Raw genomic sequence first — 16440 nt, forward strand, 5'->3', positions numbered from 1 at the left:
GGCAGCAGAGGACTGTGCCTGAAAACGAATTGCACAGCTACAGCGGCTACTCAGCTACACCCCCCCCAATTCGACCACGACACATTCCCACCCAGACTGTAGTGTCCCACGTTTGAGCATCTAGCCTCCTGCGTCCGCCCTGAGGCTGCTCGGTCTACACATCGCTGCTACCTGCTGCTGTATTCTGCAGAGTGCAGCACAAACCATCTGTTTAAGCACTTTGCTGTAGTCAAGACACTGCATCGTCTGCCATAGTTACTATTGCAATAGTGAGACACTGAACTGAATGGGCCCCAGATTCTCAATTTCACATTTCACACACTGACACACCGAGTGTCCTGCTCCTGCAGTTTATACCTAAATACTCTTATTGTTATTACTAAAGCAGGACAATGATACCTGCCCTTACTGTTCTACGATCTATAAATGGAGTGTTATCTAGAACAGGCTTGGACTGTAAATGCTGTTATATAAGTACAATGTCCCAAGCTATGTTAAAGACAGGTTCATGTTTTAGAAATTTCCATTGAGTGTCTTAATGTCTTTGTTCCTGCGGCTTAAAAACTGGCATGCTCCACCAGAGCCATTTCACTTTGGTTAGCGCTTGCAATCCCAGAGTGACAGCTCAGGACATGGCCCTAATTTACATGACTGCACAGTCGTGACATGATTTTGAGAAAGCAGTACAGCTGAAATGCATGAATGTGGCTTCGCACGAGCCTCACACTCATCCTCTCTCGTGCTTGTGAGACTCCCAAAGAGCCAAAGTGAAAGTCGGATCACAGGAGAGGACTTGGATTCAAATTCCTTTGCAGGAAGACAGGAAAAAAAGCCAACTTTCTTTTCTCCTTTGCTCTCCCCCTCCTTCTAATCCTCCCTCCTCTCCAGGCAGAGGCAGAGTCCTGCCTCCCTCTCTCTCTCTCTCTCCCATCTGCAAGCTAAGCTTTGGCTGAGAGCTCAGCTATTGATCGCCGCTGTCAGTGGAAAAGTGCTTGCGTCAGAGCCCTGCCGGGGGTATAAAGGCAGCACCGCCGCGGTAACAGCACTGAGTGCACACGGCAACCGAACTCCCCTGCCCTCCTGCCGCCATGACTTCCGTTGGCTACGACCCCTACTTCACCTCCTACAAGCGCCGGTATGTGGAGAGCAGCCCCAGGGTGGTGCACATCTCCGGGGTGCGCAGCGCAGGATACGGGGGCGCCCGCTCGGTCTACTCCAGCCACTCGGCTCCGCTGTCCACCTCGGTGGGCACAGCCCGCCACCGCCCCTATGGCCTCTCCGCCTCCTCCGCCTCCTCTCTCCTCATGGCGGCAGACTTCGACCTGAGCCAGGCCACGCAGGTGGGGAGCGAGTTCAAGACCGTCCGCACCCAGGAGAAAGCCCAGCTGCAGGAGCTGAACGACCGATTCGCCAGCTTCATCGAGCGCGTGCACGAGCTGGAGCAGCAGAACAAGGTGCTGGAGGCTGAGCTGCTGGTGCTCCGGCAGAAGCACGTGGAGCCCTCCCGGCTCCAGGCGCTGTACGAGCACGAGATCCGGGAGCTGCGGGCCGCCGTGGAAGAGGCGCGGGGCGAGAAGCAGGCGGCGCAGAACGAGCGCGACGGCCTGGAGGACGCCCTGCGGGGCCTGCAGAGCCGCTACGAGGAGGAAGTGCTGAGCCGCGAGGAGGCGGAGGGGCGGCTGATGGAGACGCGCAAGGCGGCAGACGAGGCTGCCCTCGGCCGAGCCGAGCTGGAGAAGCGGGCCGAGACGCTGCTGGACGAGATCGCCTTCCTGAAGCGGGTGCACGAGGAGGAGATCGCCGAGCTGCAGGCGCAGGTGCAGTACGCCCAGATCTCCGTGGAGATGGAGGTGGCCAAGCCCGACCTCTCCGCCGCCCTCCGCGACATCCGCTCCCAGTACGAGAAGCTGGCCGCCCGCAACATGCAGGCCGCCGAGGACTGGTTCAAGAGCAAGTTCACCGTGCTGACCGAGACCGCGGCCCGCAACACCGACGCTGTGCGCAACGCCAAGGACGAGGTGGGCGAGTACCGCCGCCAGCTCAAGGCTCGCAACCTGGAGATCGAGGCGTGCCGGGGCATGAACGAGGCCCTGGAGAAACAGCTGCAGGATCTGGAGGAGAAGCAGAATGCTGACATCGCCGCTCTTCAGGTCAGTGTTTGTAGTGCAAGTGGAGGGTATAACGTCCATATACAACTTTTACTGTCATTTCTTCCATGGTTAAGTTCTAAATACTTTATATATCTACATCACCTCTCCAATTTCTAAAACAGATCCAGTAATCTGATCTTTGGGATCAGGCTAGAATTCTATCTAGATTTTTTATCTTTAATGCAATTTTCTGTAACTAATACGATAGGCACAATATCTGAGGAAGATTGCATTATATTTGACCCTTTCTCTGTCTGGTCAGCCAGGTGAATGAAACTTCACGGCATCTACTCAATGGAGAGTTAGTAACTGCAGTATCCGTCTCTCTACTGTCGTGATCAATAAGAGTTAAAACGGACTATATCCCAAACTGAAATGGCAGATGTCAGAGAAACAGAACAGCTGCAGAGAAAGGGTTAATTGGGATCGCTCCACACTTTATGTTTCTTGTCCTTTGTTACTGAGAAGAAAAGTGGAGCAGGGCCAGAGACACATTAGCCAGACCAGGAAAAGAAAAATCTCTCAGCCATTCCAGAGAGGTACTAGAGATGTCTACTGACTTTTGCTGAGACACTCAGTTCTGTATTTAGTTTCACATTAAATCCATCTGACGGTTTATGGTTCATCTGCGATAGATGCACTAGAAAATCTCCAAACATCTAGAGAGTTCTTTGAGAAGTTTGTACTGCACATTGCACTTCTGCAGAAGCAGTACCAGGCTGTCTTCATACTGCCCAGAGTCAATTGTACAGCCCTCTGATAAAACGATCACTCACAGCACACGGTGGTATTGTTGATGACAGCTGAAAAAAGAGAGAGAGCAGAAACTTTTTTGCTTACCGGAGATGTGCGGTGCTGTGAGAGGAGCTTCTCTGATAATCATAATAATATTTTTTTTTATTCAGCACACGATTGCAGTAGCTGAACAGGAGCGGAGCTGAATACAAATGTATTCCCGGTCTTCTTTTCGTGAGACGGGTCTGAGTGCTTTCAATTGTGCCTAGCACATTGTCGAGTGAGCTTTGCGTGTCTTCCACCAGGAGAATGCTGCAGGCAGGGACAGCTTCCTCTGCGGTGCTGAGGACGCCCGGGGCTCACAGCACACTAAAATGAAGTGGTTACTGGAGAGCAAGCCTGCAGAGTGACAGGTCTTCTGCAGTTGAAATACAAAGCCATTGACAAAACACAGGAAAAGGAAAAGGTGGAGGAGTTGAGAGCAATGTCTGTCCATCCTTAATGCTGTATGTACAGGACACTAAAGAACTAATGATAGTTACTGAGCAGATGCTCTAATCCAATTAACTTGCTCAGGATAGGATGTGATAAAAACATCAGCTACCTACTGAGTGACACTCTCTAGGCAATCTCTTTTAGATACCATCCCAGTAGTGGACTCTGGCAGGCCTGGAGCTTAAGCCATGATCCTCCTTGTTCTGATACAGCCCCTTTACCTCCACCACTGGCCCCTACTGGCAATTCTGCAAATCCTGTACAGGGAGAAAGCGACACAGGACAAAATCAAAATGCACACTCTCGGCACTTTTCATGAGCGCTGCTGGCATTTCCCAGAACACCATCCATCAGTGTCTCTTTCCCTGGGGGGATCTGCTCTGCTAATCCTTGAGCTGGCAGGATCCCAAAGCTCCTCACGGCTTGCCTGCAGTATGGCGATCTGCATTCTTCCTGTTATTAGCGCACTTCACACTCATTATGGTCCATTCAGACGCTGCCAAAAAATGTGAGATAAAGCCGAGAAAATGCCAGCACAGCGATTGAACAGTCAGTCTGAAAATGGCCATGTGTGTGGATGCAGTCCCCAATTTGAGATCTGTCCTGGCAGATGTAGCATTTTATTCCTTTTCAACGGGCATTGCATAATAACTTTTTAGCGATATTAGCGCTACACAGAAATTCCTAATGCCCTCTCCTCCTTCACTAAACAAAAGATCCCAGAATTCAGCTGATCTATAGACTAGGGCTTGTGTCAGGCTTTGCTTAGTGGATTTCAGATTTGAAATGACATCAGTTCTTTCTTCATAGAACCTGGCCAGCACTTCAGTTGCAGGGGAGAAAACAGAATGTTAATATGAGAGTAGAATATTTTTGAGGCTGATTAACAAGCAAATGCCTTAAAAGGCATTAACACTCCATCTTTTCAGGAAACTCCTCGGCCTCTACCAGTTGGCCCCTGGCAGCTCCTGGAATAACTCTTTTTCCTCACTTCTCCAGGAAACCATCAGCCAGCTCGAGAACGAGCTGAGGAGCACTAAGAACGAGATGGCGCGCTACCTGAAGGAGTACCAGGACTTGCTCAATGTGAAGATGGCTCTGGATATCGAAATCGCAGCTTACAGGTACAGTAATTTCATTTCCTGCTCGGAAAGTCACGCAGCTCTTGGGCTGTTTGCTGTTAGATTACCTGGCCAATTTTTGCCTCTAAACCAAGTCCAGTGCAAACCATGGGATATAAAAGCAGCCTTCAGCAAAAACTGGGTAGGTTCTCCCCATGGTGAAAGGCTGGCATTCATTTTACAAGCAGACAATATTGATCCTCTAGGCTGATGTAAAAGGGCACATTGTGTGCTTGTTGTACTGATAGATCTCCAAAGGACAACGAAAAATAGTGAATGGGGGCAGGCCTTTTAGAGCAACTGGAGGAAGTGATGTATGGGGAATTTACTGCTGTCTGGAGGAAGTGATGTATGGGGAATTTACTTCTGACTATATGGAGTTTCTGTATGGTGAATTCCCATACCTAGCCATGTTGTTTTGAAGCCAGTACCCTGTTTTTTGGGGGAAATGATGCCTAATGGGCTGGATGGGTCTTCTCTTGTGGGTATCTGTTCTTATCTGTTCAGCTCACGTGGGGTCTCATATTCTCTCTCCCTCAGGAAACTGCTGGAAGGGGAGGAGACCCGGTTCAGCGTTGGAGGCATGGCGAGCACTTTCACCCAGAGCGCGGCCCCCATGTTCAGCCGCTCGCTCTTCTCCCTCCAGAGCAGCTCGGCCAGCAGCATCAGCGCCCCCTACCTGCTGAGCAGCCGTCTGCTGAGCTCCGCCTTTTCCGCCAGCCACGCCCAGGAGGTGGAGGAGGTCATCCAGGCCAGCCAATCAGAGCAGGCTGAAGCAGCCCCGCCTGCAGAGGAGGAAGAGGCGGAGGAGAAGGCGGAACAGAAGGAGGAAGAGGAAGAGGCTGCCGAGGAAGGTTTGTCCCACTGTAATGAACTAGTTTGCCTTTTTCACTCAGCTGCACTTTTAGTGGTTTAGGGGAAGGAAATTAAAATCCTTTCTTTTCCAGCCCAATCCTTTCCAGGATTTTGCATGAAAACCTGCAGAATTTGACTATTCTAGATTTGGGGATTCTGGAAGTAATTGGCTGCAGTCTGTTTTTTTCATTCTCCACCCCCCCTCCAAAAAGAGTAGGAGAGGTTTCTATTGTTCCTTTCCCCTTAAACTTCTACATTACCATAATGGTCCTAATGAGCTCAAAGACACATATGATTCCTTTTCAAAGCCATTTAAAGGTGAGGATTTAAAAGACCCACTTCAAAGTAAAACATATGAAATATTTTCAGGCCTTCACAAATATGTTAAAGGAGTGAGGAATTGTGTTGGTTAGAATGGTATTCAATTTGAATTCCTATTAAAACCAGCATGTCATGGCATCAGAATGACTGGGCATCACAGATAGAACATATGAGAGAGTTCCCTCACTGTCTTTCAGTCTGGATCCAGGTTTCTGGGTATCCCAGATTCGATGTGATGAGGAAAGCACATCTTACTTTGGGATGCCTACAGACTTGGAAGACTGATTTAAGACACAGCTGACGCTAGCCTTTCTCTTCAGGGCTTTCAGACGGTGCAGAGCCTCTATTTCCCATCATTCTTAACATTGACCTGTTTTTGTCTTTGTCTCTGCCCAAAGGCGGTGAGGAAGAGGAGGCCGAGGAGGCAGAGAAAGAGGAGGCTGGGGAAGAGGGAGAGGAAGAGGCAGGAGAGAAGGATGAGGGTGAGGGTGAAGAACAGGGAGAGGGAGAGGCAGAGGCTGAGGCAGAGGGAGAAGGAGAGACAGAGGCAGAAGGAGAAGGAGAAGGAGAAGGAGAAGGAGAAGGAGGTGAAGAGGCTGAAGAAGGAGAGGCGGAGGCCACAGCCGAGGCAGGAGAGGTTGCAGAGGAGGCCCAAGAAGAGGAAGAGAAGGGAAAAGAAGAGGGGGAGGAAGAGAAGGAAGAAGAAAAGAAGGAGAAAAAGCCAGAGGAGAAGAAGGACTGAACCCAGAACTGAGAAACCGACCTCCAGCCAACGAACAAACTCCCCACCACGACGGACACTGACTTCACACGCGTGCTAGCCACTAGATGGTGCTCTATGCAAAAAAACAAATAATAGTTCAGTACAATCAAAAGAAAAAAGAGACCCTTGATTGCTTGCAAAAGATCCCTAAATTGCTAAATACAAAAAAGAGCGAGCGAATATTGTAGAATTAGCATGGTCATTTTTGCCTCTGTATGTGTGTGCGTGCGAGTGTGTGGAACAGAACACAAGTTATGTGTCGGTCTGCAGAACTCAATGCAATTAAACACTTCACTGTACTGTATGTGTCACCGAAATGCGCCTAATTAAACACAAGAGTGTCTTCAAGAATACAAATGACCACTTGAAATGTTAAAATCCTTACTCAATTTACGCTGTGGATTCCTGCAGTTGATGTGAATAAAGATTGAAGACCTGCTCGTATGACTTTTGTTGTGTCGTTATTTTAGTTTTGACCCAACATTGCTTTGAGAAGGTACACACCTCAGGACCAGGGAGGTGATACACTGCTGAATGTTACTGAAGCTTGGCATGTGACCAAGGTGTAAGGAAAATACAACCCTTATAAATGTATTCATGCTTTATCTTCATGAGGCTAAAAAACACCATGAGAACTTCTTCATGAAGACTACACTATCACAACAAACACAATCCTTTACAACCATCTGTGAAAGTAACATTAGAGGCACACAATTATTTGCAACAAACATCTTGTCATCCAAAAGCCAAGAGCAGAGCTCCAGGGAGAGATGTCAGGTGAAAATCAAAGGAGACATCTCCTGCCAGAGAGCTCACAAGCACTTCTACATAATCTCCGCTCAGCTCAGCAACAGTGGTCTTGCTATCTTTATGGGAAATTTTAGTTTGATCTCTGTTTATTATGCATGATGATTCATCATGTTCTGTAGTCTTTCTGATGGAGTTGTGATGGTGATAGCCTCGTTCAAGGTAAGCCTTGCCCTTATTTTCTGATGCAAGATTGTATCTACAGCTATTCAAGGAGACAGCCTCTTTCATCTTCTATTTCTTATTATAAAAAAAGACTGCAGAATAAAAAGAGGACACTTGTTTGCACTGTCATACCCTCCTGGGTGCCGAAAAACAATTATCACTTGCATTTTTCTGATCCTGTTTCATACCTTTATCTCTTTATTTTGAACAATGTGCTTATTTTGTCCCTTTGAAAAGAAATGCCAATCCCCAGACCTTGGAAGTACACTTATCCATAAAATCTACATCACCAATCAAGGCAAAATCATGGGATCCATTAATACTGCAGGGGTCAAAGCGTCCATGTCTGTCTCTATCAATAATACTGGGCCCTGGAGGACACAATAAAGTTAGCCAGGCCTCAGGGATGGTATTGATAACGAGATTCTGATTATTGATCATCCCCTTTTAGGAGATATAAAATTTAATTAGCCAATTAGAAGTCTGACCCATGCCAAAAAAAGCTCTTTAGGTGGCGTCAGGGTTTGAAAAATGAGTTTGAATGAAAAAAATGAGAATGACCTGCAAGTATTAAAATAGCTTCATGATTCTGCAGTGTAGGCACAATGCAAGACACTGTGAAATACAATTAAAACTTCCTAGCTCATATAAAATACAAGCCTTAAATGGTGCAAATGCTTTTCAATAGCTTATTTAGTGATAGGGCATGTGCTTATAAGATCATTGTATTTTACATTTAGTCAGGGTATTATGGAAGTAAGATTATAGGATATGAGGCAAACAGTTAGGAGCTTAGTGGCTGCTTCCAAGGTAATTGTTTATCTGTTTTTGTATAAGTATTGTATACAGTATGTATTCTAACAGGACCCTCTTGAAAATGAGATGATGCATCTCAAGAGGTTTTACCCCGCCAATAAACTTGGAAAAAAATATCTTTTTTTGTGTGCAGATAGGATTGATCCATTTTGAACTGGTTACGGAATGGAACAAGTATCAAGTTCTTTGCAAAGCTAAAGAGATCCCTGCTCTCTCTCAGCATCGGCCTCGATCATGGGAAAGTTGTTTTTGGTGGAATGGTTTGCTGGAACGTCAGAGTGAAAAAGTGAGGGGCTCGTGAGTAACTGAACTCACACTGGTGCTTACCCAGAATGCCACTAGATCCTTACAGTCCAGTCATGGTCTACAGCAATGTGTTCTGCAGATTATGAAATTAACTAAATTGTATATGACTCCTAAGCTGGGAGTGCCCCTGTGTCTTTCGGTTTTCACTTCAGCTAAGCTCTTAAGCAGTTAAGCTCATTGAATGCTTAATTGAACATGTTGATTGATTTTTTAACAGTCTTCTGCACTCAGGGATTAATCTCACAATCTCTTTTATGTGTGTCCTTTCCATGAAAATTAGTGAGTAGACCTCTGTTAAAATTGTTGTTCCCCCTTAGCTTTCCAAGCCTTGTTTATTGTTTACCAACTCATGTGTGGAGGCTCAGGTGGGCACTGTCAAACACTCTCATAATAAATGATTTTAGTGCCATATGGGCTCAATGGTCTAGATTCAACCAGGCCAATGAGACAAGAAACCTGCATAAGGGGATATTAGGAACTCAGCATCTGGCACAGGTTTCTTGCTAATTTCTAAGCTTGTTATACTCTTTAAGGACTGAAATTGTTTTAAATATGCAAGCAAATAGTCCATTTCAAGAGCTTAATGAGCGGAATGCAATAATTAAACATTGCAAAAAGTATAATAAAGTCTTGCAGGCCCCTCTGTCAGGGCGGTATGTGTCAGGCAGGTCTGCGTCTGTCCCTGGGCAGTATCAGAACTGGAGCCCTTAAGGATTCCTCATCCGCCTCCTTTCCACACCTGTCTCCCCTCTTCCTGTAGCTCCTCTCGCCACTTCTGCTCCTCTGAAATTGTTTTAAAAATGAGCTCCATGAGCCGAATGCCATAAGTAAAAACAGGAGTTTTAACAAGTTCCAGTTGAACTGGAAACCAGAAGACCCTGGCCGCTCCAGGACCAGAAGAAACGGGGATATGTCATTATCTATCTTGCCCAGACGCAACTGGCTTTAAATGGGCTTCACGGGGTCTGGACATGCCCTACGCAACAGAGACCCCTACAGTTTCCCAGGAGAATGCAAGCTTGTTTCTCCCAGATGATAATTAACTCGCTCGAAGTCACCTTATAGCTTGACGTAAATAAAATGACGGTCGGTTCTAAGGAAGCCGGGTTTCAGAGGGATCGTCAGTACCCTGAGCTGGAGGTGACAGACCCAACAGTACTTCTCCTGGAGGAACTAAGGAAAAAAAACACATTAGGCACAGAAAACAGTTGTTAGGAGTGGAACCTAACCGTGAACTACAAAACAGTGTTTGTGAATGAAACAATCCTATACACACTCTGACACGATTATTATAAGACTGACTGTGGCGCTCGTTTGTATGAAGGGAAAGCAAACGTGAAAAAAAAAGAGAGAGAACACAAATCGTGCTGAAGACTGACACACGGTGAAACCTGATACGGAACTCGGGAAACCACAGACGTACAGACACCCACGGCAAATGCTGTACAACCACAGCCAAGCCACGGAAACACGGTGAGAGGGGAATACCCTGCGCGCGTACCGTGGGGAACACGCGAACACGCCGGAACAGGGACGCGGCCGAAAGCAGGAAATTGCCAACTGACGCGCCAGCAAGGGCACAGCACTGTCTCGAGGCAGGAGCACTGCGTCAGCAGCAAATCTGCCCCACTGCAGAGCTGTCATCCTGGGGAAGGGGGGAGAAGGCGCAGGCGAAGGATTCGTCTGGGGCAGCCTGAGTGCAGGAAGGCAGCCAGCTCCCAGTAACACGCGCACAATTGAGTTAGTGCTAAATCGAATCTTGTGGAACCACCCGCAAGGGCATTTAGCTTTACAGCAGACAGAATCAGCGGCAGGTGCTGCCTCAGTCTTACTGTACCGCTCATCCTTCGGTGATTACAGATATCATAGAAAAGGGTCAGACGAAGGGTCTGGAATCTTTAAAAATGCACGGTGTCTGCCAGGCATGCCCTTGGCGATAATGGTAATTGCGGCGGATTCAATTTTGCCTCGTCTCTGGAGTCCTGCACCCCTCTCTGGCAGGCAGGTCTGCGTCTGTCCCTGAGCCGTATCAGAGCTGGGGCCGTTTAAGATCCCTCATCCGCCTCCTTTCTCTACCCGTTTCCCCTCTTCCTGTACTCTAGCTCCTCTTACAATATCAGAGGGCCGGCTGGGTTACTATCTGCCTCAACTTTTACACTGTTTCTTAAACCGTTTTCATATCAGTTGTTTGGCTTTGTGTGGTATTTATTGAAAGAACAGCGTTCCTGCCTTTCTTAATTAAAATGGTTAGGTCGCTCTCTGACTAAAAACAATTGTGAGCCCAAAACATCCCATTTCCTATATGGACTCCTACGGTAAGGGATAAAAGTTGGCGTTTTTAATAGTTACAGATGACTACTTGTGCATTAACAAACTAAGTTAAGTCTCTCCGAAGACTGCGCGCTTTGAAAAAAAGCATTCTTAGGCACAAGCGAGCCATGTGTTCAATCCGCTGAGTACTGCCTCATCAGTTCAAAGCAGTGCACCCGTATCCCAAAGCGACCCTGCACTGCAGTATTTAGTGTTTAACAGAGCTTAGTTGTCCGGCTCTGATTAGATTCGGTGGCAGCAGCTCTTGTTACGGACCCTGCTAAGCGTGTATACCCTGGCCATGGACTGCGGTTACCAGCAACTATAAAGAGCTTCGCTTTAAGACAGCGTCGTGTTCCAACTTGCTCCTCGGAGCGCTCAGATTGGAATGCTGCATTGTAAATTTTATTGATCCACCAGAGTGAGGCAATAGCGCAAAAGAAAAAAAAACAGGCACTGCAGTCTCCTCGTGGTGCATTACTGCATTCTTTAAATCTTAATGACGCTTCTACCGGCCCCCTCCTTATTAAACCATTAGCTAGCCTCTGCATTACGCTGCAGAATACATAGCAATTATGCCACTTGGGGAAATTATTCCATGGGGTTTGGGTTACGACAGCGCGTTTACATTTCTTTTTTGCAGCTCATTGGGAAGCTGCAAGCTTTGTTTTAAACAGGTCTGTTCAGAACCCGAACTCTTCCAAACACAATTTTTTTTCTTGGGCTCGGCGAGGTTGTAGATGCACTCGCTGGATTCGTCTTTTTTGGATGCTGAATAATTTAATCCTCTTTAAAACCCATCAGTGCACACAGGCCAGGGTTTGGCCGTGACGTTCCCCAATCCCGCAGGGCACAGTCGGGAAGAAACAGTGCTAATTGAACGCCCAAACGTATACCACTGGGCAGGCTGTGGTCAGAAAGACTTGACCGCGAGTTATTCAGGCATCTTCACACAGCCACGATTTTGGAAACCCTGCAACACATTGGAACAAGGCTTGGAGTTTAGCAACTCCCGAAAAAAAAAATCCATCCATCTTCCCATCTTCCAGTTCAGTGTCGCCGGAGCCTATCCCGGCAAGCAACGGGCGAAAAGCGGGGTACCCCTGGACAGGACGCCAGTTCGTCGCAGGTCATACATACACTCACACCAGGGCCGATTTTCCAAAAAGCCGATCAACCCACCAGTATGGTTTTACTGTGGGAGGAAACCAGAGCACCTGGAGAAAACTCCTGTGAACACGGGGAGGACACACAAACTCCCCACAGATAGCACCTCAGGGCCGGAATTGAATCCAAAAAGCCGGTGTTAGGAGGCAGCAAAGGTAACCACTGTACTACCGTGCCGCTCTTGGAAAAAGCTCAAATATGTAAATAAAACAGTGAATAACTTGTTCTTGTATATTTTTTTTGCAGAAACGTCTATTTTTGTTTTGGGAAACAACACAAAACACTGATATATACAGTACCTACACAAATGCTTTTTGCTTCTCGTTTTAATACATTTTGTTTATAAACTCCAAAGTGCTAAGCGCTTAGTGAAAAGGAGGAGGCAAAGTTCGAAAAAATGTTTTTTCGTTTAGAAATCAGCGCTTGAATAAACGTCCGAATGCATGAGCGGGCGTTAGCAAAGTGCTAAGGAGAATTACCTTTATTCTACTGTTGGGTTTTTGGGCTAGTCCCACTGGGCTTTGTAATCAAACCATTTAACATACATTTGTTTTATACATACTACTTGCCATTTAGTTACTGTACAATATGCTTGTGAATAGGTACAGTAAATGCTGTACATGTATACTATACACAATGCTAATCTTAATTTGCGGAAAACAACGGAGAGCATTGGTTCCACGGCCACTGCAGTGTCAACCAAAAAGTTTTTTTAAACACTTTTCACGACACAAGGCTCAAAGCAAGCACGATAAATGTTGGCAAGTTCACTCTTACAGTGCAGAATACAGCACTCAAGCAATGTGGTTTGGGTGTATCCCCGTTCTCGAAATAAATAAGTCATTCATATTTATTTCTGCTAGCCCACACTACTACACCGACAGCAAAGTATTGATGGATTCTCATGATAAAATCTGCGTTTCACCATCTCCTGACGTGTGAGATTGAAAAATGAATTTAGGTGGGAAAGTTGACGTCGGCCTGACCATTAGGCAGACGATAATCGATTCCTTTTAAAAAAAAGGCTCTGCTTTCAAGCTCGGACTAAGCTGTCAGAGAAATAACGATAAATTTTTTCTGAAATTCATTCTTTAACGAGATTGCTGCCGCGAGAGCAAAGGTTAAGGAGATGAGGGGGTCAATAATGAGAGCTTTAGTGTGGCGGTGAATTCACACGAACTCGATATGTTTTCCCGACGTCTTAATGTGGCCTCGATCCCTGTGGTAGACGTTCTATGGTTGGCCTTTGCCTTCAATCTCACTTTCCAGATAGAATTCAATTGCTGTGTCACTGCAGACCGGCCGGACTGTCGATTCTGCCTACGGAAGCGACAAAAAGAGTCGAGACATTTCTTGCGGTCATGACATACAGTATGCACACCTGGGAAGTTGTATAAGCCACACCGGCCAATGAATACCAAAATGTACTCATAAAAATCTGGTAAAGCTGACACGAGGGCGTGTGATGGGTTAGCGTAGCAAGAGCCGTGTAGTTCTTGGGTCCTGGGTAAGATTTCGGTCTGGGACGCCTGTTGCGATCGGCTTAAATTTTGTGTTTGGACTAGAGCCCTAAAGCTTCCATCAAGCTTTTCGTGGTTAAGCTCCGGAGTGATTTCTGAAGACGGAAGGTAGTGATTTTTACCCGCACCCGCCCGCGGTTGTGAGAAATGAACCCTCACCCGCCCGACCAGATCTAAAATCTTTTTTTTTAACCCGAGCCCACCCGACCCCCGGTTGTGAGTCAACCCGCACATCACAAACAGAAGTTGGTCTCTTAGTCTGAGTTCACTTTTGTTAAAAAAAAAAACAACTTCTGTTTTTCACGGCAGTGAAGAATTCATATCAAATTCCACCCACTACTTTTTGGTTTAGAACACTGTATTGTGGACGTAAATTGTGTTCAGCTGCCTCTTTGGCCTCGATTTACATCAACAAACCTTTACAAGATTACTGCTCTGAAAGCGAGTTAGCTCAATTTAGCCCAAAATCCAATTAAGAGACAATCAGTCCGTGGAGCTAGTAGTTCAATAATTGTACCAGTGCAGCTGGTGTTGAAATTGACGAATAACGCGGATAATGTAGCAACAGTAAGTGAGCCCGGTGTTGAAGTTACAAACTGGAATAAAATATTAAAATTCATGACTTGAGCAGAGGAGAGAGAAAACAATCCATAAATTATATAATCGGATAATTTATTCTTTTGTTAAATCTTGTGTGTTTAAATAATAAAGCCACCGATATCGTAGAAACGTCGTGCTCTGCTGTAAGTAAAATACGTCACTGCGACGAACCTACTGTACATGGGTGAAATCATCGATCGAGCACAAATTAGTGCACAGAGACAGGGAGAATTACTTGAAAGTCTGTCAGAGAATAATGACAAAAATAATACAGAATGTTTACAAAGATAGGCATGTTAACCAAAGAACAGTTAGTTCTGTCAGCTATAATTAATCGGCACTTTGCGATCTATCCGCTTGCAACGTTATTCACTGAATGATATTAAATAAATACATTTGATCACCGTGTAATTTAATTTTTAGAAGAATTCATCTATGCTGTATAACATACCAAACTTGAATTAGTTCGCAAAGTTTTTAGCTACAATAATTTCAACAGATGCCCAGCAAACGTTGATCCAACGCGAATAGTTTGCATTTGGGCAAATGTTGATTAAAATGGAAACTTCTATTTTTTTACCGAGACGGAAGACTTCCAAAGAAAAGGAAGTCGCTCCTGTAAGTGGACCGGTAGGGGGCGCTCTTCCATCAGGACCAGTATGGTCACCGGGGACATTGTACTGTAGGAGGTGCCGTCACCTGTGGCTGACGCGTTAAATTGAGCTCCTGGCTCCTCGGTCGTTAAAGACCCCGGGGCACTGTTCAGAAGAATTCCACTCTGGGCTTGAACATTCAGGCTTTCCCGAGGTTACAAAAGAAATGCATTGAAGGAGCAGTCTCTCAAGCTCGGATGGTGAACTGGTGTAAATCACGTGGGTAAAACATTTTGTGACCCTTTGGATTCAAAAGCGCAGTATAAATGTGAGAAGGGTTTATTATTAGTAGTAGTATGATGGTAATCATGATGATGATTGTAATTGACCTTCAAACAAAGCTCATCTTTAAAAAAAAACCCGATAGTATTTTAGCAGCCCAGCTCTTGTGTGTTGGTACTAGGAATATCGACATTGCTGTTCGCCTTCGTGTCGTTTGTCCTGTGCGGCGGAAAGTGATCGATGAGGTGAACAGGTCGATGAGATAACTGCCTCGTTTCCTCTGCGCGGCAACGCCAGTTCATCCCCGTTCAGGCCAGTTTGTCGCTGTGTGACCCAGGATACATTCGTAATAATGACAAGCCCATAGTAATTGCTGGGCTAACCTTCAGGAACATGAATTTATTTTTCTCTGTTATTCTAATCTTCGTCTTATTAACGCAAAAGCCATTTCTGACCGTGAATCTGAAAATGTTGAAGTTCTTCACCAAAAAGTAACGTACCGGTAACCGGTTCACGGAGAAGAACAGTTCACGGATTTGTGTGAATAAACCTTTCTTATAACAATTTAAAACTGAATCGCTTTGTACGAGTGGTAATTGTGCTCCCCGAAGGACCCAAATCAGTAAAAATGCGCATTGATTGGTTTACTCTTACGTCTTTTTTAATACGTCCTAGCTAAAATGCACTCCAGACTCCCGATTTGTGACCTGTCAGTGTGGCACTGTTTTTTTTGCACGGGGTACCACAGGGAGCAGATTGACGCTTTGCTTCTCTGACCCTTCGACCCTTTGAAAACCTTTGCATTGGTGCGCCAGGGTCCTCGGCCGTTCGATAGAAAGGCAAATGATGGTGATCGATCGCCACCGCCTCTCCTATAACACAACATCGACCCCCGAATGAGGACCTCCGACTTCAGGGAGGCAGGGCGTTCAAATGAAGAAGCGGTCGTTTGCCTTCGGTTTCGGAGCTTGAAAGCAGGGTTCCGCCGCCTCTCCCCTCCTCTCCCCCTCACGGCTTCAAACACACATCACTGTTTGAGTTGGTTTCTTTCAATTACTTCAGGTTCTGCAGAGCTGGGAGCTGTAAAGAAGGTTGAAGCTGAAGGTCTCAATAAGTTCTGCAGGACACATCGCCGCTTTTCAAGTCGTGCCGTTACAGTACGTTTAAAAACAAACTCATTGTTTACGGTAATCGAACCATACACAGTGCTACATTATCTTGGGAATTGTGTTTTAAAGTCCCCACCCACGTCGCTCTTGCACACACAAAGTTGTATTCTGGGCAGCTCCAGGAAACCCGTAGACCAGAAGTGTCGAAACACCGCTTAATGCACAGCGAAAATCATTTCGCAGGACAGCATGCGAGGTTTGGTCACGTTAAAAAGAAGAAAAAAAAAGGAAAATGTGTGAGGGCGAAGAAAATGATACCGTGTTT

General features: G+C 46.1%; 1 protein-coding gene across 1 annotated transcript; it reads left to right on the forward strand.

Annotated features, from left to right (window-relative positions):
• The first annotated feature begins 1050 nt into the window (after window positions 1–1050).
• On the forward strand, window positions 1051–6884 carry neflb (neurofilament light chain b). Its single transcript, XM_088905037.1, has 4 exons — window positions 1051–2150; window positions 4380–4504; window positions 5042–5355; window positions 6076–6884. The coding sequence occupies exons 1-4, from the start codon at window positions 1089–1091 to the stop codon at window positions 6417–6419; spliced, it is 1845 nt and encodes a 614-aa protein (XP_088761163.1). The 5' UTR covers window positions 1051–1088; the 3' UTR covers window positions 6420–6884.
• Window positions 6885–16440: the final 9556 nt, after the last annotated feature.

The sequence above is a fragment of the Atractosteus spatula genome, chromosome 2, assembly GCF_055471065.1.
Source record: "Atractosteus spatula isolate fAtrSpa1 chromosome 2, fAtrSpa1.hap1, whole genome shotgun sequence".
Classification (NCBI taxonomy): Eukaryota; Metazoa; Chordata; class Actinopteri; order Semionotiformes; family Lepisosteidae; genus Atractosteus; species Atractosteus spatula.

Excerpts from the sequence above, each read along its gene's own strand:
- neflb (XM_088905037.1), top strand. The coding sequence starts at position 1,089 with ATGACTTCCGTTGGCTACGACCCCTACTTCACCTCCTACAAGCGCCGG. Across the intron at positions 4,505-5,041 it reads ATCGAAATCGCAGCTTACAG|GAAACTGCTGGAAGGGGAGG; the intron begins GTACAGTAATTT and ends TCTCTCCCTCAG. Across the intron at positions 5,356-6,075 it reads GGAAGAGGCTGCCGAGGAAG|GCGGTGAGGAAGAGGAGGCC; the intron begins GTTTGTCCCACT and ends CTCTGCCCAAAG.